Source organism: Octodon degus, unplaced genomic scaffold (assembly GCF_000260255.1).
Source record: "Octodon degus isolate 3935 unplaced genomic scaffold, OctDeg1.0 scaffold00051, whole genome shotgun sequence".
NCBI lineage: Eukaryota > Metazoa > Chordata > Mammalia > Rodentia > Octodontidae > Octodon > Octodon degus.
The window spans coordinates 4,721,663-4,745,049 of record NW_004524627.1 but is presented as its reverse complement, the minus strand read 5'-3'; the positions used below and the strand labels follow the sequence as shown (position 1 = coordinate 4,745,049).

Below are 23,387 nucleotides of genomic sequence, written 5' to 3'. Positions count from 1 at the left end.
GATGCAAGTCAGTCTAGGAGCAGTATGCCCTTGGTCTTGGATCCCCAGGCCATGCTGGCTCACCAGCATGATGACCCAGTGGACTTTCATATGGGCGCAGACCCATCAAGTGCCTTTTGCTGTCCTCACACCAAGCTTCCCTTAGTCCCTGCCCTGACTGTTCACAGTACTGGCAGCAGGTATTCCAGACATGTTGAAAGGAGATACTTCAAATGATCAAAGAATGTGAATATGAATACCAAGCAGTGTCTGTAACAAAAGTTCCACTCTGATGGAGAACACTGTGAAAAATATATCTGAATTTATTAAGGATAATATAATACAAAGTTGTGACAATAGAAAGTAAAAATTAAAATGGATTGATATAAATATGCTGGAGCCTAGCTCATCAATTATTAAGATGAAATAATTCTCCCATTCTATAAAGTCTATAAAGAAAGACTTCTACTGTACACATAAGGAATACTTCTTCAGAGCACAAAGTGAATGGGAAGGGGCAAGATAATACTGAGTTCTGAGGGTGGTCTTGGAGAGCGTGACCTGGCCAGCCAGCCCGTCCCTCACTCAGACCTCGTCAGCTCTCCTGTAACTATAAATACACATTCTAGTTCTAAGGCAGTCCTCCTGTCCTGCAGGACCTGGTCGCTTCTTACTATTGAGGCCCGCTTTCCTCTGAGGTCCCAGTGCTCCAGTGCTCCTGACCCATGATGAGGCCAGGCTTTTCTGCCTGCTGGATCTCAAGAGAGGGTAGCATTTATTGACCTGTCTTCTCACCTGACATAATACATTCTCAAGTCAGACTTCAGTCCCTAAAACCTTACCCCCAAAAAGTTACACTTCATTCTCTTCTGCTGATTCTCCTCCTTGCCACAGTTGGTGGATTATGAGAAACTGGCACAGAGAAACAGTTGGTGTTGCAGTGTCTTTGGAAAAGGAGGAAAGCAGGTTCTCCTCTGAGTGCAGGAACTGGGTGTTCTTGGTCATGGTCGCATATTGTCTTCAATCCATGAGAGGTAATTAGCGACCTTGGTGTACACACCAGGAACATCCTTCTGCCCACAGCCAATGCCCCAGCTGATAATGCCAACCAGAGTCATGCGCTGATCCTTCATGCACACCAAGGGGCCTCCTGAGTCACCCTGCAAAAGACCCACAGGGTAACTATTCACAAACAGCAGAATAAGAAAATTAGGGTTTTTGTTTTTAGTGTGAAGTTCTGAGAACAAAGGTTTTATCCCTCCATCTTGATCCTCTAGGGCAAACCTTTCAGAGATTGAGTGACCAACTACAACTCAAAACCCACTTATTTATCACTAAGTGCCAACAACGCAATTAAACCTGAATACTTAGGTTTTAGTTTTTTAAAAAACTCACATGTTAATATACTTTGCCTTAAAAGGAAAACACAGTAACACACATGCCATAGGTTTACCATGTTTACTTTGGGGAATCTCGTAGTACCTCCTGAGATAATGGTTCAGGGATGGGTTGTTTAACAAATGCTACTGTGTGGAAGGCCTGGGGTTCAACCCCAGAACTGATAGAATAACTGACTTTACCACTTGCCAACTGTTGTGGTTTGTGTCTAGGTGTATCCCCAAAGTCTTAGGTGGGGGGCTTAGTGGAGATGGCTGGATCTGAAGTGGGTGATTAATAAATTAGTCCACTGATTGGTTTTGCACAGTTCTGGGTAGGGCTACAGTAGCGCTCACACCCTGTCTCTCTGTGATGGCCCTCTGCCACGGCACCCTACCTTGGAGCCAGCCAACTGTGGACTGAACGCTCTACACACTGTGAGCTGAAATAAACTTCCCCTTTAACTTTGGGGCTTAGGTATTTTGTTTCAGCAATGAGAAAAAAGTAAGACTTTTTTCAGCTGAGTTTGTTTCCTGACTGTAAACACAGATAAAACTATTTACCTCCAGAGGCAGGAAACCCTCCTGGCAATTGGGAGGACAAATGAAAAGTGCTGAGAACAATGAATGACAGTAAACCTCTTGGTGACTATGAGCTGTTTTTGTAGTATTGAAACAAAATGATTTCTTTGTTTTGTTTTTGACTTTTAAGCATGCAGACACTTTGAGGTTTCACTTTGTGTACAGCCTTGTTTTGACTATAACAAGGTGATGCACTTGAGATTTCTGAAGAAATCATATACAAAGAGACAAGTACTGTAAAGAAACCCACGGGAAATCACGATTACTGTATGCCAGCAAAGCCCACAAAGCCTTTGAGGCACGAGACTGGGTTTCCTTCTGTCTCTGTACCTTCCCCACCCCTCAGCCCTGAAGGAGAGCCAGATACAACTTAGGTACTGAAGTGTCTGAGCTGTGCAAACATCTCAGCGTGCTCAGGCCTTCATATCACTGTGCCCCAGTATATTTTAACCATGAAATACAAGTGCGAGCTCTGGTGAGGGTCCCAACACAGAGCACCTAAGTGGTTTCTTCCTGGGGTATAAGAGCTTAATATGAGTGTTTAAAACTTTGTTCTCATGCCCACCCACATACTGCTTCCTAGAAAGTTGCCCTTCTCCTTGTCCTACCATGAAGCAGACTTCAATTCTCTAGCACCTACAGAGCAAATAGCTTCTTTTTTAAAATGTATTTGGTACAGGGTCTCACTTCACAGCTCAGACTTGTAGTGATCCTTCTGTTTTTAGCCTCCCCAGCACTGGGATCATAGGTATATGCCACCATGCCCGTTCTTGGTGGCTGGCTCAGAGGGGCTTGTGCAGCATGTCATGCCAGGGATTGAAACCCAGTCCTTGCACTTGCCTAAGCAGGCACTTAGCCCACTGAACTATCTCACTGGCCCAAGAGCAAATAACTTTTAAGATTCTGCTTCACTGATCACTTTGATAGCTTGATTTACAGGAAATTGTGTACCAGATGGAGTTTCCTGTGTGGACACAGGAAATTTCCTGAAGTCAGATTTCTTAAATTTGGGTAATTTGTGATCTTTCTGCAATTGCTTTATCCTCTGATATCTTCATCTAGAATTTCCAGGGCCTCAACAAAATGAGATTGCTCTACTTTGGCTCCTGGGTAAGGGCACACTGGCTAAGGAGCACTTTATCCTGGGAAGGCACACAGCACAGAAAGACGCTTGCGCTCACCTGGCAAGCATCATGCAGGTTTGGTTGTTCTCCTCCACTCCGCGTGTCTCCGGCACAGAGCATATTGTCAGTAACAATTTTGTTGGACAGATGTTTTGATGTGCAGCGGCTGGGAGGGTACAGTCTGACGTGAGCCTCCTTCAAGCGCTCAGAATAGAAAGGAGAAGCTGGAAGAGAGGGGGGAAATGTCTTACAGTTGTAGAGAAAGTTATGTGGAGAGAAAACCAAAAATTTTAGTAACAGCTAATGTTGATCAAGCATTTGCAATGTTACTGAATTTGGTGCAGAGTTTCACAATAGCAGCACGGGCGGCACTGGCCCAGAGGGCATCTCATGCAGGGACTGTCCTGTGCACTCAGCCTTCCATCACAGAGGCCACAGCCCCTAGTGTCCAGACATGCTGCATGTTCCCTGGGCAGCAGGATCACCGGTTTCATAGCATATTATCTCATTTAATCCTATCATCTAGCAAGGAGCTAGTTGGGCATCCACCTTAGCACTATGGAAGCAGGCTTGAGGCATTTCACGATACAGAAGTCAAGGCCCAGCTGAGTGTGGTATGTGTGCCTGTAATTCTGGGTACTCAGCTGACACAAGAGGAACACCAGTTAAAGGCCAATCTGGGCAACTTAGTCAGACCCTATCTCAAATAAAACTAAGAAGACTGCTTTAGTACTATGGTGCAGGTCTTGAGTTGTCCCCCAAAGCTCAGTGTGAAAAGCTTGCTCCCAGCCTGAGGTGCAACTGCGAGGTGATGGAGCCTTGGGGAGGTGGGGCCCGGTGGTCACTGGAGATCCTGGGACCCCCTCCAGTCATGCACACATGCCTCAATGCCTGGGCCTTCACACTGAGTTCCATTGCCAGCTCTGTAGGTGTTTTTGTTGTGAGAAGACAGGGTCTTGCTAAGCTGCCAAGTAGCCTGCACTGGGCTTGAATTCCCAAAGTGCTGGGGTCCTGGGGATATGCTGCCATGTCTAGTTTCTCCTAGTTTTCTGGCTGGCATGAGGTGAGCAGCCTCTTGTGCTACAAGCTCCCACCATGATGACCCACATATCTAGATCCCCAAAGTGCTACACTCCCAAAACCTTCTCTCTTTTTAAGTTGATTTATCTCATGTATTTATTACATCAACAGAAAACTAATGAACAACTCCAAGGCCCCACAGCATAGCATGCAAACCCCATACCCTTCACTACTGCACAGAACTTTCTTGGAGGTCAAGTTCTTCACAACAACCTGTACCATTCAGGCTTTTGCCTTTACCTTTTCCTCACATGCAAGGAGGCAGGAGCCTCATTTGTATTTGTGTAGTGTAGTGCCAGTTCCTGCGACCACCATTGCTCCTGTGTGGGCCACCACTGCATGCCGTGCACCAGATAGACAGACAGGACCACTGGGACCCTTCCACTTACATGCCTCATGCCTGCCGTAGCCGGACAGCTCGCACTCGGTCCAGTCGGGCAGCTGCAGGTCGGCGTCGGGGAGACAGACAGTGCGCACAGCGCTGCTCTCCTGGGCACAGTGCCGTGAATCCGACTTCAGGCGCACCAAGGCTGGGGGAGGGCAGGGGAGAGTGCAGCTGACGTGGGGAGGAGCCCTTCCCAGCTGGGGCCTGGAGCAGAGTGCAGGCTGAAGGAGGAGGGAAGGGGCCTGAACAACCTCCCCTGCCAGTGAGGGACGTGGGGTTCTCTGTGCGCTCTGGAGCGTGAATGGGCAGGAAATCATGACATCTTACCAATGTCATTGTCGTAAGTGTCCTCATCAAAGTCCTTGTGGACGATATATTTTTCAACTTCAAATTTCTGCTCCTCTTCTCCAGGGACCACCCGGTATGTCCTGCCCAAGACCACCCAAAGTTTCTGAAAAGACCTAAGGAAGAAACGGTTTCAGAATGCTGTACTCTCAAGCGCCTGGTCCCACAGCCTCAGAGCACAGCGCCTTCTGCTGCCCCTACCTGTCCAGGAAGCAGTGCGCAGCAGACAGGACCCAGCAGGAGCTGATGAGTACGCCCCCACACCGAAACTGGTCTTCCTGTGACCTCTTGCTCCTGGTGAAGATGGCGGCCTGCCATGGGTGCGAGGTGATGTCTGCGTAGAGCCCTCCCTTGATGCGGAACTGCGGCCGCTGGTACTGGCGCAGGCCACAGGTGGCTGGGGAGCAGAGAGGGAGCTCAGACCTGGATGGCTGGCCCGAGCCTCTCCGGGGTCCAGAGGGATAGTGAGTTTCCATGCCATAAGAAACATCATTTTCACTTGTGGAGTGGACACACATAGCAGGGATGTGTATCCACTGCCCTTATCCCTCTCAACCTGACTGTCAAGGAGGCGGAGAAGTTTTTGTCCAAGACCACAGTGTCATCTGGAGCAGAACCCAGGTTGCTTTTACTCCCAACCTAGCAATGTTTCTGCTGTTTCATTCTCTTTTTTTCCTGCAACTACTTCTTTGCCAAAAATAATGAAGTATTGTGAATTTCCTCCTCAGGAACATCAGCATGTTTCTTCTACATCTACCCAGCCTTCCCATCCTCTTCTCAGAAAGGAAGAGGTGCCTCCTCACTGAGGGAGCCCCTGGCACGGCTCCTGAGGCCTCACTGTTGGTGACCTTATGGGGAGTTGACCAAGAATTCACCTTCCTCTCCCAGTCAGACCCTGCATCCTTTCAGAACATCCCAGCTCATTTTATGTTCACAGGAACTGAGTTAGCTCTTCTTGGGCAATTTCCAAACTAAAGTTTGTTTTGAGATCTTGCCAGCTTGAAGTTTCTGTCTCATACCCCTTACTATAACTCAGCTTTCCTGTGATAAATGGATTTTGCAGGAAATATGGAAGAGCTCACAGCAAAAGTGCAATCCTGAGAGACGGGACAGGCCCCAGCTTTGCCTCTCGGAGCCCAGGGAGCCTGTGCGGGCTGTGTGGGACTTCTGAGAGCACATTTTCTAATTTCACTGGGGGATCAGGCAAATGTGGAGAGTCACCCCCTTCTCTAAGGAGCCACAGAGGCATGATCTCCTCCCTCTCCTCATCCATCAGTGCAGACCTCCCTAGAGAGAGATAGCCAGACAGGAAGTTTTGAGGGAAATCGGTGTGCTCTTTTTCTTCTTTTGGCACCTTACCATCACCCCGAACCCTTTCCTGGAGCATCTCCGCCCACCATTTTGAGTCAGGGAAGCCTCTCCCTACCACACGTGACCCCTGAAGCCTGGCATTTTCACAGTCTAAAAGGCACACTGCAGCTCAGAGTACAGTAGAGAACTGAGATGAGGCACAGGGAGGTGCCCAAAGGCTGCTCTTACAGCACTGGGACAGATCACAGTATTCCCGGGTCGGTTTGCGGTCCTTCAGCACATGGCACCAGGGCTTGGCATCCCCATCTGGGTTCCTAGGTGAGAAGGGAATTTAAGGTCTCCAGGCACATTTTCACTCACATTGCAGGCCACAGAGGGGTAGGACAAGGCTCATTAAACCAATGGTACACATCTGAATGGGGGAGGGGGGAGGGCAAGAGGAACTCCAGCAGATCCCAAACACAGGCAAATAAATTTCTCTTTTGACTTTGCTATTTTATCAGTAACATACTCTCATCTCATAGGGTTATTGGGAGAAACTAGGAGCTGATCTGTGAAGAAACCTTTACAGGCACTGCAGTGTCATGGGGCACAGAGGGGGACTGATGGTCTTGGGCAGGACCTGGGACCTGGGGTCAGCACAGAAACACTAGGGATATTTTTCAAAACTAAATCTTATTCTAGAAAATGAATAACTTGGCCTAGAGCAGTGGTGGTGACCTGGGGCAGCACCCATGCTGCAGCCAGCCGCTCATCATTGAAAGCTCTAAAAGGTTCACCATTGCTGACCTAGATAACGTCCACAGTTCCTTCTCCAGCTGAACGGACCTTTCCTATAACTTTCAGCATTAAATCCTCTCCCACCTCCCACCTCAAATCCTCTCTCTACCCAGGCCCAAACCCCTCCAACCCTATGCTGCATACCGGCAATAATTATGTTTGCCCACGCCCAGAGCCTGGAAGTGGAACTTCCATGCCATGTAGCCCCTTCCTCTCAGGATCACAGAGTCCCACGGGAGGCAGGAGGCCCCGGATGTGGTAAGGCTGTGGGTGCCACGGTATGTTGACCCATTCCCAACGTAGCAGTTCTCATTCTTTCCTGGAACAAAAGAAATCTCAAGCTGAAACAAGACCAGTCTAATGAGGCAGGCAAGCTCAGGTATTGAGGTGGAGGGCTGGCCTGGGAACATAAGGTGGCCACTCCTCTGTGGAGAAGGGTGTGGCCTCTCCAGTTTCTCCATTTTTTGTCTTCAAGCACTTTTATTTAGAGATGACAAATGAGCTTTGCTACAGTTTGATCTTCAGTGTCTCCCAAAGGCCCACGTAATAAAGGCTGGATCTCAGCCCTGTGCTGTTGGAGGTGTAGAACCTTTAAGGAGTGGGGCCTATTGAGAGGTCTTTAGGTCACTGGGGGTGTGTCCTTGAAGGTGAATGGATACAGTTGTCTTTCTTCCTTTTCCTGCCTATGAATGAACCACTTTATCTTAGAACTGGTTCCTACCACGATGGCTACCACAAGAACAAAGTAAAGGATTCACTAATCACAGACTATACCTCTAAAACTGTGAGCCACAATACATCTTTTCTTTTTAAAAGTTAATTGTCTCAGGAAAGCACTATAGTGATACACAGCTCGCCCAGACTTCATGTCAGGTACCAGCTTCCATCAACTGACTTGGCTTCCTGGGTTCTGTGTGCAACAGAGCCTCAGGGGCTGGTTATTCAGGTTACCACTGTGGTGCTGACTCTTGAAGCTGCTTTGAATATGAGTTACAACTCTTTGTATTTGATGGTTGCATGGCCTTCAGTGGTTGCTGTGCTGGCAGGTCCTGCTTTCTTGGATTTTTGTCTGCCAGTGTTACAAAGGACTCATGGGCTTGGGAGACAGAGGACGGCCCTAGAGTGCCACCTACTTTCACCTACTTGCCCCATCCTTCCTTCTTTTCTCCCATTTGAAACGGATACACTTGGGGCTGGGGAGATGGCTCAGTGGAATAAGCCCTTCCTGGCAAGCGCAAGGGCCTGAGTTCAATCCCCGGTTCCACCAAAAAAAAAGAAAAAGAAAAACTGATACACCTCTTTACACAAATGCCATAATTAGAAACAGACTGTGAGAATATCTCAAACTGCAACTCCAAATTTGACCAAATCCTTGGGGTAGGAAGGATGTTTTAGACTTGTCAAGAGTCTTCATATTAGGCTGGCCAGATAGTCTAGGGGATTAAACAGCCTGCTTAGGCAGATGAAGGGGCCAGACTGGATCCCTGGAGTGTGGCCCTGTCCCCAGAGCATGCTGAGATGGCGATTGACACTGGGTGTGGTGGCACGTGCCTGTAATCCCAGCGCTTGGGAGGTTGAAAAACAGGAGGATCACTGCAAATCAGATCTGTATAGTGAGACCCTGTACAAAAAAAGTCTTCATATTCCCAGTTGTATTTTTTTTTTCATTCTGGGAAATTATTTCACATTAGAAGTTGAGTGAGCCGATTGATAAAGCATCTCATACTCTCCAGGCTAATAAGTGAAAGAGAACTTGAAATACTCCAATAATGCAGCAAAATCTTTATCACTGTAGCTTGGTTTTTATTTCTTTATGACAAACAGGCAAGTACTGTCAGACAACCAAAGGTGTTCCAACTGTCCCTTGGCTTACACCCTATTTTAAGGGTATTTTGGGGGAATAAAGTTCATAATGTTAATTGAAGGTCAAAGTAAGACCCCATGGACTGAAGCTTGACAATGAAAAATATGTTTACATATACTAGAGAACATACGCACAAGAAAAATAAATCAGACCCGCATGTGCAAACATTGTATTATATCCTTTTGTGAGAAACTGAAAGAGAAAAATGGAATCTGAAGGGTAAAATAGGTACTGGGAAAAGGGAATGAACTTATTCAAAAAAAAAAAAAGTTCCTGAGTTGAGGGGAAGGACAGGAGAGGGAGTAAAGGAAAGAGATTTAGCTATGTACGTAAGCAGGATGGTTTGGACAACTGTCCTGTGCATTTCTGCCTGTCTATGGAAAGGAGAGATAAAGCTTTAATTTGTTTAATTTCCTTTTGTTTTTCTTATTTTATTATACATTTCTTTATTTTTTTCTTTTTTCTTCCAATTTTACATGTGTGTATCTGGTAATATGGATAACTGGTTGAAAGACAACACTATGTATTACAACAAATACTGTGAAATTCATACTTTGTTAAGTGAAATTCTATATCATTTGTAATTTTTCGTTGTAGCTCTAACTTGTACTCTATTTAAAAAAATAAAAAACTAATAACATAAAAAAAAAAAGAAGTTGAGTGAGAGAGAGAAAGACAGAGCACCTTACCAATGCAAAAAGAATATCCATTCATTTTTAAAAAGGACTGGAAACAACTGCATCAGCCCCATTCACTCCTCTAGGTGAGGACACTGAAGGTCAGAGGGCTGAAGAGAAGAGCTCAAGGTCCAGCACAAAGCCAGAGGCCAAGCCAGGTGAGGACTTGCATTCTCCCTGCAACTGTAATAAGCACCTCCCAGCCGATTCCTTCTGTTTTGAGAATGTCAGCCCTGTCCTCCTGAAGCATCTCCCAAGTAATGGCGGGGGCAGAAGGGTGGCTGTCACTCACCCTTAGAGCAGGCTGGCGTGCTGCAGAACTCCGGAGTATACTTTCCTGCCTTGAAGACATAACACCAGGGCTTCGAGTCTTCGTCTGGGTTTCTGCAAAATCAGCCAAGGAGGTCATGAAGGTTAAGTAAGCTGAGGAGATAGCTCAGCAGCTTGAGTGCCTACTTGGCAAGTGCAAGAACCTGAGTTCAATCCCAATACCAAAAAAAAAAAAAAAAAAAAAAGAATGAAGCTTACCTCTCAGGAAAGGATTCTGTGTACTCATTGAGGGAAATAGTGTGTTTTGGGTTGAGCATGACTTGTTTGTCTTTCTTAGATTTTATCGACATTGGTGGCAGTGGCAGTGCAGCAGAGAAGCAGAAATAAAAAGGGGGGGGGGGGCTTTAATAACTCTGAAGACCCAGAGAGGATTGTAGGCAAGGAGATGGGGAGATCCTCTGATGTGAGACAGGGAGCCTGAGGCCTTATGGACTTTTTCTGGAGGCGGAGCTTGAGGGGCGGGGTCAGTGACATAAAGGGAGCTGATTGGAGGCTCCCTTGTGTGGGCGGGAAAGGTAAAAGGAAGTTGTATTCAGGGCTGGAGTGGGGAAGAAGGAGCAAGTGGTTACTGGGAAGATAAACTGTTGTTCTGGGGATTCAGCCATGTTGGATTAGGGCCAGGATAATCTAGCAGTCTGTACTCAGGCAAGAACCTAGCAGTTTTTATGTGGAGTTTAAGTGTGGCTAAAGGAAATGAACATGGGTGCTGAAGTGATAAAGGCCGGACAAAAGCCACTCTTGTGTGACATCACTCTGGATAGGCCACAGTGGCAGATAAAGACCAAACATTAATGTAGGTGTCGCAGGGAAGGCTCTTAGTGGCTGTAGTTAGCATTTGCTATCAGTCGATCTTCCTGAGATCAGCCCTGATAACGCGGCAGGCCTGTGAAAGTTAGTCCCCAGGCTTATACAGCCAAGCATTTGCAGCAAACACTGGGAGACTGGGCCTGAGGGGACTGCTCTACACCTGTCTGAGACTCTGGTTTGCTGGCTTCCTCACCGACCTCAGGCACCACAAGGGTGGGACCAGCCTCTGCATTTGTCTGTTTGTCATACTGCTTGTTTCTCTAAGAACCTGCCTAGTGAGATGCAGGTCTTCTCCCCTCCAGAAGCTGGAAGATGCAGGAGGGTGGTGCTCACCTGCAGTAGTTGTGGTTCCCAAGGCCCAACCAGATGGCATCTGGCCTCCGAGCATTGTAGAGCTTCAGAGTCAGCACGCTGCTGTTCCAGTTGACACACTCAGCCCCACTCTGTGCTGTGCTCCACGTGCCCCTGTAGGAGATTCCCTGGTCCTTGTAGCAGGTGACTCTGGAATCTGATGGAGAAAGGGCACAGCCCTGTGTGTGAGGGCCCAGCTGCTCCTGGCAGGATCTCAGGCAGCAACTGCCTTTGCCTCCTACCCCTGGGCCACTATGTGGTTCCCTGACCCCCCTCCAGCCTGCCTTGGTCCTCACCCTGTGCCTTCTTTCCCATCCAGACTGATCTGGGGTATAGGGGTATGGTGCCTCTCACACCCTACCTCAGCACTCACCTATTTCACAGCGTTTCCCCATAAACCCTTCAGGGCACTGGCAGACGAAGTCTGAGAAATAAAGGGCCTGTCGGCAAGTCCCTCCATTGAAACACCTGGGTTCGCTGCAGCCTGTCAGATGAAGACAAAGAAGCCCCTGTCACATTCCGAGCCACTGCGAGGACAGCAAGAACTGATGTTTTACTGGTGCCCTCCACATCCCAGCCCCTGTTCTGCTCATTTATTCAGATGAACTCATGGAAACCTTGAGCCGCCCATGACACATACTACTGTCATCCTCCTCAGTTCATATAGGAGGAAACTGAGGCTGGGCAAGGGAAGACCTTGCCCTGAGCACCCAGGTTTGCACCTGTTTGCTGTGCCCGCTCCCCTTGCCTGTAGTAGGTCTGGCCCCATCTCCTTCAGAGGTTTATGTAAGCTGGGGCTGAGAGCCTGGGCTGGTGTGGGTACCTACTCTTGACAGGCACCGAGTGGCACTGTGGTCTGCCTCCTTTACACCAGCAGAATTCCACGCGGTTGGCTCTGAGTTGGGGGCGCAGCCATGACTCATTCTGCTGGTAAGTCGTCTGCGTCTTCTCATCCCTGCAGGTCCCTGAAACACAGACAGTTGACCTCCTTAGGCTCTTACTGGAGGCCTACAGGAAAATCTTTCACCACATAGTCCGCCTTCTGTGTCTGCAGGTTCTGCGTCCATGGACTTCATTAACCTGGGTCTAAGGTGGCCGTGGCCATGTCCATACTGCAACCTACGGGCATGCCTGTCACCCTCTACACAGTGTAGCATTAGAAAATTGTATTGGCAGCCTAGAGGTGCTATGCAGTGTACAGGAAGAAATGCATAGGTTCATTTCACATAAAGGACTCGAGGATCTGGGGGCGATTTGTGGATGCCAGAGTTCCTGGGACTGATCCCCATGGACACGAGGGATGGCTACAGTCTATTGTAGGTCCCTTAGGAATGTGACTGGAAGGGAATGAATAGCTAATGTTTTATCACCAAGGACCACTTTGATTGTTTTTCCCTCTGGTGAGCCCTTGTTTTAAAAGCACTTATTTATCATTCAAAATACATGTATTAAGTAATACTATAACTTTTCATTTTATTTATTTTTTTTTTGCACAGAATGCCTTCAGGGCAGGTTTGGCTGGCTTGAGTTGTGGGGATCAAACCACAGCAACCTGAGCCTGACTGCTTTGTTGAAGCAGTCACTTAAAGAACTGAGCTAAGGGGCAGGCCCCCCTTTTCATTTTAATCCATTAAAATATATGCAATTTCTGGCCCCAAATAGAAAAAATTGATCTTCTAGTCTGAAAAATCTGCAGAAATTATGCTGCTTCCTATGGTATGTTTGATATAATGAGAATAGTTAAAATAGTTCTGTTAATGTTTAATGTTTTTCTGTTTTCAAACCACAAGTCCAGGGGGCCTGTCCCTTAGCTCAGTTCTTTAAGTGGCTGCTTAAACAAAGCAGTCAGGCTCAGGTTGCTGCGGTTCCATCCCCAGACCTCAAGCCAGCCAAACCTGCCCTGAAGACATTCTGAGCCAGTCCAAAAAAAAAAAAAAAAATTTGGTAGGAGGGAAACCTGAAGGCAAAAAAAAAAAAAAAAAAATCCTTCAAACCAGAAGTCCAATTAAAACACACACACACACACACACACACACACACACACACACACACACATGCACACACTATAACTAATGCAGGCAGTGACATATCCTCCCTGGAGACAATGTCCTTGCTTCTGAAGGCCTGCAAAGGCCAAGATGCTCTCCATCAGCAAAACTAGTACAAGCCAGTGTGACTTGGAGAAAATTCCACTTTGAAAGAGTTGAGGTCAGGCCTGGGAGCACAAGCCTTTAACTGCAGCAGTGTGGGAGGCTGAGGCAGGCAGAGCACCAAGTTCAAGCTCAGTGTGGGCAATCTAGTGACCTAGCAAGACTGTCTGAAAATAAAAAAAGGCCTGGGGATGTGGTTCAGTTTGAAGGCCCTGGGTCCAATCCCAAGTGCTGCAGAAAGTGGCAGTGGGGGTTGATGTCTTCCAGACCCGACCAAGTCTGAGGGAAGAGGGCTGGGGCTCCAGACTACTAGTTTGGGACTTGAAGTGGGCTGAAAGCAATTTCAGTCAAGACAAGGGCTGTGATCATCTTTGTCCTTGGGATCTGGATGAATGTCAGCACTAGCCACGGACCTTAGGAAGGGATTTTTGCCACAGTGTCTGTGATGTAGCCCAGGCAAGTTATCCCCATTTTACCAATAGGAAGAGATGGAAGCAGATGCCAACTAACAATGGCTAAGAAGACCTGGCAGTTTGAAGGGCCCAGGAGGGCCTAGCAGCAGCCATCATGGTTCTGGGCCTGTCAACTGCCTGGCCTTACACAGGTTACACAGTCTATCATGACCTTGTTTTCTCTTCAGTGTATCAAGGCCCCTGGGCCGCTAAGCCCCAGCCTTCCTCCTGCTTTGGGACTCCCAGTAGCTGGCTCCTCCTCTCAGGAGCTGACTAATCTGTTCTCACAGGGAGAAGAGGAATCCTGCTTATCTAGGGCACCTGATATCCTGGCCCCAGGGCCTGCACCGGCCTCCTGTTTCCATCCCCTCACCACCGCTTCTTCTCACCTCTGTAGGACCTAGCACCTCTTCTGAACCGGATGTGGGTTTTCTGCAAAGAGAGAGGGAAGAGGGGATCAGTATACACCAGAAGAAGAGCCTCTTGGACCTGCTGGGCAGATGCCTCAGCGGTCCTGGGGAGGACAACAGCCATTTCCTGCCTGGCCTCTAACTCTTCCTCTCTCCTCCTAGCCCAGCACGGTCCAGAAAACATTTTGCAAGACTGAAATGCTTCCCATATAGCAGTCACTAATCCCATTATGGCCAAGGAGGGGTTAAAATGTAGCTAGTGTGAACCAACTGAATTTTCAATTTTGTTTCGTATTACTTAATTTAAGTTTAAGTGGCTGCATGTACTTAGGGGCCACCACCCTGGACAGTACCACTGTGGCTCCTTGTGTTTTCTGAATAGCTTGGTCCTCGCTCCTTCAACCTCACAAGAGAGGTTCTGCTGCCTGCCTGGCACTGTGGGAAAGTGCACATCTCTTCCAACCAGCATTAGGGGGCAGGTTTCTGGCTCCTATACCTCAAAGTGCTTGTGGTATCTTTTATAAGTGCTTTATGGATCAACCCAAACATTTTCTTTCAATCAATCAATCAATCAATCAATCAATCAATCAATCTCCAAAGAAAGCAGAGGCAGGGGAGTGGAAGTAAGAACTATTGCTGGAGTCAGAATAAGCATCCAGGTTCTGACATGGGAACTTGAACCCCAGCCCTCTCGTCCAGAAGGGACACGTTCGTACAAGCTATGGCTATGCAGGGCCTGTGCCGCTTCTCTTGTTCCCTCTTGGACAGCTTCCCACCACTGGGATGCCAGAAGGACAGGTTCCTGGTTATGCTGGGCAGCCGTGGGCAGGATCCTCAGAGACGCAGGGTCACATACCTGGCCGGGCAGGGCGGAGACAGCCCCGCAAAGCATCAGCACACACAAGAGTGCTTGCCTCATCCTCCTCAGGGTGTCCTCAGCTTCCCTTCAGTTCTTCTAGAAGAGAAAAGAAGAGTGTGAGTGTGGGGAATAGGAGGGCAGAGTACAGCAAAACTAAAGGATCAAGACTCTACACAGCCCATCACCTAATCCTCCACCCAAGGGTCTGAAAGGTGATTTTAAAAACCTTCAGTGCTTTGGTGTTGAGGACCTATGTCACAGCTGTCACCACTAGCCACCTCCAGGCTCTATCATGAGCCGAGTCTACAGCCACTGAAGAACAACTTCCCTCTGCAGCCCTGGTAGCCAACCTTCTATAGTCTCTATCACCCTGACAAGTCGCACTTGAAACAAAAGTGGGCTCCTACAGTGTTTGCACTCGGCCTGGTGACTCCCTTGAGCACAGTGCCTGAGGTATCTCCAGGTCTCAGTGGTCAGAGTGCCCCTCCCCAGTGTCTCCTGGCTGAAAGGCGTCTGCTGTCTGGGTGAATCTCTTTGCTTGTCCACTCTTGTGATGTGGCCTTGGTGATGGACAAGCAATTTGTTCAGGATATCTGTGAACTGAAAGGCAAGACCATCCCTGTGTTTTGTTGGCAGTCCAGGGATAGAGGTTCAGTTTCCAGGAAGGGAATTCCTGCCCTTTGGCCGGCTAGATGCAACCACAGACATCCTGCCTTTTCAGAGGATGCTGTAGGGATCTCACAGCTGCAAGTCCAGCACCGGCCACCCTTTTGCAGCCTGCTCAGCTCAGCACTCCTTGCAGACAGCACCACTTTCTCATTGCTGCCTCATCCCACAAAGTGTTGGTCCTTCCACTACAATGTCCCATCCCTCCCACTGACCCATCAGAATGTCTAACTTGTTTTATAGGCTTGTAACAGAGCTAGCAAAATCCAGATTTGCTAAAATAGAAGTGGCATCTGGTTTTGGTCAAAGACTCAGATCTTCCTGGATCCCACATTTTCGGTTTCCAGACACCTTGCCTTTGGCTCAGCCCTGAAAGTAGGTTAGCTGGATGAGTGTTGGGCTGTGGCCTGGCCTCTCACTCTCATCTTTTCCTTCCCTGACTCATTTCCTTGCAGTTACCAATGGTTCGTACCCTTCCCCCAGCCTCAGGCCCCAGGCAGCTGTCTGTGAAGGGCTTCTTGGAAGACCACTGGCTCCCTACAGGGCTACAGATCCTTTCAGGGCCAGGATGAGGTAGAAAGAGATTTCTGCCTGGCTATTTTTTCTGGAGCTGCTGGTGACTGGCCTAAGGGAGGGAGAGTCCAGCAGGGGGCTGAGCAGTATGGGGAACATGCCAGCCCCCTCCCTGACCTTCCTCTGGCTGGGAACCAGGGGGTGCTTCTGGCCTTGCTTTCCCTTCCGGTAGCCAGGGCCTCCCTATGGGGAGAGGCATCAGTACTCTGGAGCCTTCTTTTACTCGGGACAGCCATGCCACCAACTCTCCAGTTTTGGGCAGTTCCAGAAGAAAGGAACTAGGCAGGAGAGGCTGTCAAGAATAGAAGCCTGTCTAATGGAATCTCCTGATTACAGGGAGTTTTCCAGATTTACTTTTTCTCAGCTTTCTTCAAATTTCTCCTATCTCAAAATTCTGTTTAAATTTCCCTTTTAAAGTTTATTCCTTCCTTACACCCTTTAAAACAGACCTCAGACTTATTCTCCCTTCCTTCCCCCAGGTTCTGCCTGCAGCCAGTCCTAGGTCAGCCTGGAGTAGAGAGGACTCTGCATACCTGGAACTTCAGAAGGAAGTGTGAGTTTCATTCATTACACAAATGAGTATATGAACCAAGATGGACAGTAAACTCTTTTTCACCTTTCTGTCAAAGCACCCAGCCCTTTCAGTCCCCAACTCACTAACCCATGGGACCCTGTGAGTCTTTTTTGGACACCAAGTTATTATCTCACACAAAGAATCAGAGTCCTCCTGCATGGACTCCTACCTTAGATCTTGGCAGTCATAGGGGAAAGGCTTGCCACATTTGCTCCCCTATGCTCCCCTGGGACGGACTCTTCTTTGGTAAGTGGGAGTGGGCAGTGGGGACACATGTGGGGTGCAGGACAGGCTGAAGCAGACCTGTACATGCGCCACCTTTAGCCCTGTCACAATCTGAGAATGTACATGAGGATTCAAGTGTGGTCCCCTCTGTGCTCAGGGGAGAGCTGGAGATCCCGTCTTTACCTCCCATGGCCTTTGACCTCCTGGGTTTTGAGCCCAGCAGCAAAACCTCCCTTCAAATACACAAGCTGGTGGGGAGCTGGGCTTGACAAAGAAATGAGTCATCCTGGCCCAGAAAAGAGGCTCAGTCTAAGACAAGGGAGGGTGGGGGGAGTGTGTCTTTGTTTGGACTTAACTGGAGGCATGGGCAGGGAGCATAGGGCCTGGAGGCGGAACAAAGTGAATACCAGAAGGGAGACTCAGACCCAGATCCCACAGGCCAGGCCAGACTGATTGCCTAGACCCATGGGGAAGCCACGGCCTCAGGGTTGCCAGCCAGGAGGCCTCGCTGGGGTCAAATACAAGAAGCCTTCCAGAGGCTCAGTTCACAAACACACTTGCAACTTTCTCTGCCTGTGTTCTCTACCTTTTGCTATACATAATGGTTTCCCAATACTGTGAAGGATTAGAAAAACAAAAAAGATGATAAGAGGCAAAAAAGGAAAGAACTGAGGGAGGGAAGGAGGGAAGAAAGAGAAGGGAAGCAGAGAGGCCAGCAGAAGGACTGAATGTTGCTCTGGAAGCCCTGAGTACAGAATGAAAAGAGGGGTGTAATGTAAGGCCTTCGGTCTCCAAGGCCCCAAAGCCCAACCCTGTCTGGCACACCCTAACATGCAAAGTTGGTTTTTGTAGCTTTCTAAGAGGCACTATCTCTGGTGAGTAAAGTTCAGACTTAGGGAGTGACAAGTTGACAGATTCCATACATTAAAAAAAATCCAAAGAGCATAGCTTAGCAAATAAAGCACACCCTAGGTCACAAGAGTGTGTGGGCAGGCATCTTTGTACAGTGCCCAACCTGCACATCCATACCCATCCAGCCTTGTCTACTCCAATTTGCATGCTTGTCTCACAGGGCAACTTGAGTCTTCCTTCCTGGGAGTTGTGTACAGTCCTGTAGGACCCAGCAACAGTGACTGTTCACTGGCTTCCCTGAATAATCTTCAAAAAAATGACTGTGCCAGAGTAAGAAAAAGTCATGTAAGTAAGAGCAGGCAAATTTGGCATAAGCAGCCCTCCTGTGAGATGTGCCATTTCCAGGGCAAAGGCAGCCTGCCCTTGTGGACACTGTACAAGGATACCTGCCCACACTCCCTTGCCATCTAGGGTGTGCTTTATCTGCTAAGCCATGTGCTTTGTGATTTTAAAAAATTTATGGAATCTGTCAACATGCCAAGCCATGCATGCTGATGACTGCACCAGCCAGAAAGTGGTATTCATTCCTGCAGGGTGCCCAATATAGGAGGCACTGAAGGGCACTGGGCAGTAACTGATTCTGGGTGGTGGTAAGGGCTTGAGGAAGGGCCCTGGGGAAGGCAGACACCACATTGGCCTCAGCACCTCTGTATTGCCCACCTCCTCCCTTTTCTCTGTCTTCCCTCTTAAACATCTGCTCTCAAGGAAGGAACTGATAAACTCATCCACCTAAGATGCCATGGGGAGTATGCATGTTTGGAGACAAGGTCTGCCTCAGTGATGCAGATGCCAGGGGCTCAGGTTCATGGGGCAGGGATCTGAGGCTGCATCACCAGAAGGAAGGCAATGGGGAGTGTGTGCATGCACCTGAGAGGGGCCACCTGGCTAAATGGGTATAGGTGCTCCAAAAGCACTCGGCCACCTGCTGTGCTCTCTGTCTTCTTGTCTCTCTGTTGCCTCTGTCTCTGTGTGGATCTCTGTCTCTCTGTCTGTCTCTTTCTCTCTGTCTCTGTCTCTCTCTCTCTCTCTCTCTCTCTCTCTCTCTCTCTCTCTCTCTCTCTCCTTTTGTTTTGCGGTACTGGGGATTGAACCCAGGGCTTTTGCACTGAGCTGCATCTGCAGCACTTGGTTTTATTTTGCCTGAAGTTGACCAGGCTGGACTGGAACTTGTGACCTTTCTGATTTGCAGTGGAGCAACCACATAAATACAATCACCAGTCAATCCAGTTTCATGATTCTGGGTGTTCACAAGCTTGCTCTTGCCAGGACAGAAACATGAGCAAGCTGAAAAAGGATGGAAATGGCCAGGGAAGGGCCAATGCGAACTGGGACTGCTCTCAAATTGCATATCATTTACAAGGTTTGCTGTGTCTGTGGTGAAGGAGAGCTTTAGGTTACTATTGCTTTGCAAAACCTTTCTGAAGCTCTGAGTAAAAGTCTCCAAGTGGCTGACTGGCTGGGAAGCAGCACGCTCCCACCCTCCATTCCCAGAAACCACAGCCAGATGGATGTCAACAGACTAGAAAAAAAGGCAGCAAGAGCAAAGATACATTTCTAAAGAAACATGAGCTGAGGCAGAGCCAGGCCTGTGAGTGCATGTCTATAATCTCAGCACTCTGGGAAACTGAAGCAGGAAGGTTGCAGGTTCAGCCCAACCTGGATTACTTAGGGACTTAGCAAGACTCTGTCTTAAAATAAAAAGAGAAAGAGAAAGAAAGGGAGAAAGGAAGGAGGGAGAGAGGGAGGGAGGGAGGGAGGCAGGGAGGAAGGAGGAGGTGAGGTTCTGGAGTGAGTAAAGCCATGCAGGAGGCCAGAAGTCTCCCCCACAGCTCACCTTGGTAGGAGCAGAGTCTGCCCTCCGGCTGGGCTGCATGAGCAGCTGCTGCCATCGCCAGAGCCCCATGCTCTGAGTCTTGCCTGCCGCCACCTAAGCAATTCCTAACTCTTCACAAAGTGATTCTCCCCTCACAAAATTGCTTATTTTCTCTCTTGAAGAACACCCTTTCACAAGGTAGAGAGAGGAGCCGAGATGGTCTCCTAAGTGCAGGGAGCTGAACAGACTAGAACCCTGAATCCCATTGCACCTGTCAGGGAAGGATTCTTTTGAAAGCATCTGCAAAACCTGGGCATGACCTATGTCTAGAGATGAAATTAGCATCAGGGCAACCCACACCCAGCGTGTTTGTTGTCTTCTCCTCCCCATTCCACTTCTACCAGGTGACAAAGGAAGAATTGGTTGTAGGACTAGGAAATAACAGTCTTTCCTGCCTCCTGCCAAGATAAAGAGAAGCCCTTTCTCCGTGAACTGAGATCCTTCTGAAGAAAAACAAGGTTCAAGTAGCAAAAGCCAACTCAAGCAGTGCCCTGAAATGCTAACTGCAAAGACAGGGTCTAACTACACTGGAGGCCCAGCCTTCATCTAAAGGGATGTCTTGGTAAGGAAGATGCCCCATTTCATTTCCATTCAGAACCTGAAGCCACCTCCAGGATTCCACGCTCTTGAATCAGGAGTAAAAATCGGAAGCTCTCATCGCGGCATTACAGGAATTCACCTGCATTTTACAGGTCCTGTGTGAAAGCAGCACTGCGCGGAGCACCGCCACTCACCACCTACTGCCCAGCTGCCACCGCGTTACACAGCCCCTTACAGCCTGACAGCAGTTAGGTGTTGTTTCCTGGTTTGTACAGATGCCAGACCTGAGCTTCATTCACCAAAGTGACACTCCCTCTAGAATTCTCAGTCCTTCTAGTTAAAATCCAACACTTTCTATTTCTTACTACCTCTGAGACACTCTCCTGTGACTGGGGCGGAGGTGGGGAGGTCCTTCCACATGCTTGGCAAGAGCTCTACAGCTGAATAAACTCAAACTCTTTTTTATTATAAGAAGGGTCTTCACTAAATTGCCTAGATTGGCCTTGAATTTACAATCCTCCTGCCTCAGCCTCCTGGTTAGCTAGGCTTACAAATATATGCCACCACATGTAGCTTTTTAAAACAGAATCCTAATTTTTTTCTTTCTTTTTCCATTTTTGTTTTTCCCATGGCACTAGGGATAGAACCTAAGAGCTTGAGTGGGTGAGACATGCTCTCTACCACAGAACTCCAGCCTGTCTTCTGATATTCTTTAGTTGGAGGAAAGATGCTAGGATCAAACCTAGGACTTTACATTAAGCTACATCCTCAGTCCGTTTAAAATGTTTTATTTTGAGACAAATTCTTGCTAAATTGCTAACCTTCCCAGGCTGGGCTTAACTTGCAATCTTTCTGTCTCAGCCTCCCAGAATGCTGGGATTACAGGTATGTGCCACTGTGCCTGGCTTCTTCTGACATTCTTAGTGTGCTTGAAGTTGATATCAATCAGAACAGCCTGGCAGAAGGCACAGAGCATGACCTTTGGACATGTCTGGGTGGGTGACTCCTCTCCCCAGCCTTGGCTTCCAGTCCACCTTGCCTCATTCTGGTGGTCTGATGAGGTGCTGTCCCTGAGGCCACGCAGAGTCCACTGTGCTTACTGTCCCTGTGCGCTTCTGCAATGGCCCTCAGGGTCACGGTGTCTCCCCAGAGCAACTTGCATCAGGTACAGCTCTGTGTGTGGATGCTGCTGTGCCCACAGCAGAGCTGATACCAAGCCTGTTTCTTAGTGCACCTGTTCTTGTCATGACAACCTGTGGTCAGATTCCTCAACCAATACAGAATCTTACCTCCTCATACATTCAGAGATCAGCTTGAAGGCTGCCATTTGTCGAACTGAGGAGGATGTCCTGAATGCTATTCTAAACTGTTCCTGAGAGCCTTTCCAGGCCCGTTTACACCACACATTCTGGGAGGAGGTGGGATCAGCAGCAAGATGCTGTGCTCAGATGTCACTTCAGATACAGGGCACAGGGCCCTCTGGAGGCCAGAGCCATCCCGTAGATGCTCAGGCTCCCGCAAAGACAAAAGCACAAACCTTTCCTTTCTCTTTGCAGCCAGGTGGCAGAGACTGGTTCTTGCTACAACTGCAGACTAGGACAAGTTCCTCTTTTCTATGACTGTAACACTATGAGCTGCCAGGGCAGCCCAAGTGCCCCATCTGCTTCCTCTTTCAGTGCCCACTGGGCCCCTGGCATAGCTTCTCCAGCCAGCATCCTGTCTTGGCCCTTCCCAGAGCCCTCACTTCTCCAAGTGCCTGTCAGGCCCTTGCCCCCACCGAGACCTCGACGCCACTCAGGTGAACTTCCTCTTCTAGCACATGCAGGCACCAGTGCATACATCCTGTGCAGTAACACTCAGGCTGAGCTGGCTCTGGTGATGCAGGCTCAATGCTCCAGGGACTCACTGATGATGAAGGAGATGAACCAGGGAGCAGCTCCAGGGCACAAAGTGACCGGTGCCACATGTGTCGGGTGTGGTGAGGATGCTGTGGTGGGAGGCATCACTCAGCCTTACTGAGGGGGCCCACCAGGCGGGTTTTCTGAGGTTCATGATCATATGCTGTCTACTGAGCAGAAGAGGGGTTCGTTAGATAGTGAAGGGGTGCTCTTGTCAGGCTCCCACTCTGGGATGGGTGCATGGCTTGGGGACAGGAGTTGTGCATTAAAAGGACCATGACCCACTCTTTAGGGTAGGCCCCTCTTGGTGGACAAAGGGCAGGATTTATGCAGGCTTTCATCTAGGAGGCAGTATGTCTAGAATCCTGAAGAGTTCTAAGGATGAAGGGGCTATAGGGAAGTGCAGTGTGGATCCCCTAGCCTCTGCTTGTGACTTAATACACTGAACAAAAAAGGGCATTTATACAAAGGTCCACACTGTGGTTTCTGGGGTCAGCAGTGATTATTTCAGAGGCTCCAAGTGGGATCAGGTCTTCTAGGTTCATCCTCAAACAAAAGTCATGAAGCTTCGGAAGTACTGTCAGAAGCATGGCGTAGACGACTGTGCACCTGACAACTGGGCCTGTGAGCTGAAAGTGACCCTCAGACCTAGGCCACCTAGGCCATGGTACCGTTCCACAGGTGAGCCAGAGCCGAGTCTGACCCCTCCCACTTCTGCAAACAGCCCGCCTCACATGACCCCATTGTTTGATTAGGGGAGGACCAGGCAGCTGATCCTGAAGTTATCTCCAGCTCTAATTTTCTTTCTTTGTTTTCTAGGTTTTTCCTAGGTAGTCCAGGCTGGCCTTCAACTCACTATGTAACCCAGGCTGGCCTCAAATTCATAACAATCGTTCTGTGATGAAGACCACTATGAAGAGGCTCTGAGCAGGACTGAAATTAACCAATTGGCTTTTCATGTTCACTTGTGAGTCTGCCCAAAACCTAGCCCCCTTGTGTGGAGATGGGCAACCAACTCATAGTAAGTGGACCTCAGTGAGTCACTGGCTCCATTGTGGCCTATAATGATAGATGGAGCCGTGGTGCCTCAGAGGACAAGACACAGCTAACAACACCTGGCTCCACCTCAGGTAACTGGGTAAAGACTTTAGCTGCAGGCATCTCACTCCTGCCATGAAAACTTTACTGGCGATAACAGTTCTCCTCATAAAGTCTTGAGTTTGGTTTCCAGTAAAAAAAAAAAAAAAAAAAAAAAAAAAAAAAA

General features: G+C 48.6%; 1 protein-coding gene across 4 annotated transcripts in view; it reads right to left on the bottom strand.

The window, feature by feature from the left end:
* Window positions 1–274: 274 nt before the first annotated feature.
* Plat (plasminogen activator, tissue type) overlaps window positions 275–23,387 on the bottom strand; it is a 25,888-nt gene continuing 2,775 nt past the window's right edge. For 2 of the 4 annotated variants that reach the window (XM_023717282.1, XM_023717283.1), the window contains exons 2-14: window positions 14,860–14,958; window positions 13,983–14,025; window positions 11,819–11,956; window positions 11,365–11,475; window positions 10,974–11,148; window positions 9,796–9,887; window positions 7,107–7,281; window positions 6,411–6,496; window positions 5,073–5,268; window positions 4,854–4,987; window positions 4,531–4,671; window positions 3,119–3,285; window positions 275–1,139 (exon numbers count right to left, since the gene is read on the bottom strand). In XM_023717282.1, the coding sequence (XP_023573050.1) occupies window positions 981–1,139; window positions 3,119–3,285; window positions 4,531–4,671; window positions 4,854–4,987; window positions 5,073–5,268; window positions 6,411–6,496; window positions 7,107–7,281; window positions 9,796–9,887; window positions 10,974–11,148; window positions 11,365–11,475; window positions 11,819–11,956; window positions 13,983–14,025; window positions 14,860–14,922 (1,680 nt within the window). In that variant the 5' untranslated portion in view covers window positions 14,923–14,958 and the 3' untranslated portion in view covers window positions 275–980. The remainder of the gene's footprint in view (window positions 1,140–3,118; window positions 3,286–4,530; window positions 4,672–4,853; window positions 4,988–5,072; window positions 5,269–6,410; window positions 6,497–7,106; window positions 7,282–9,795; window positions 9,888–10,973; window positions 11,149–11,364; window positions 11,476–11,818; window positions 11,957–13,982; window positions 14,026–14,859; window positions 14,959–23,387) is intronic. The other 2 variants (XM_004633068.2, XM_023717284.1) reach the window with 1 other exon arrangement.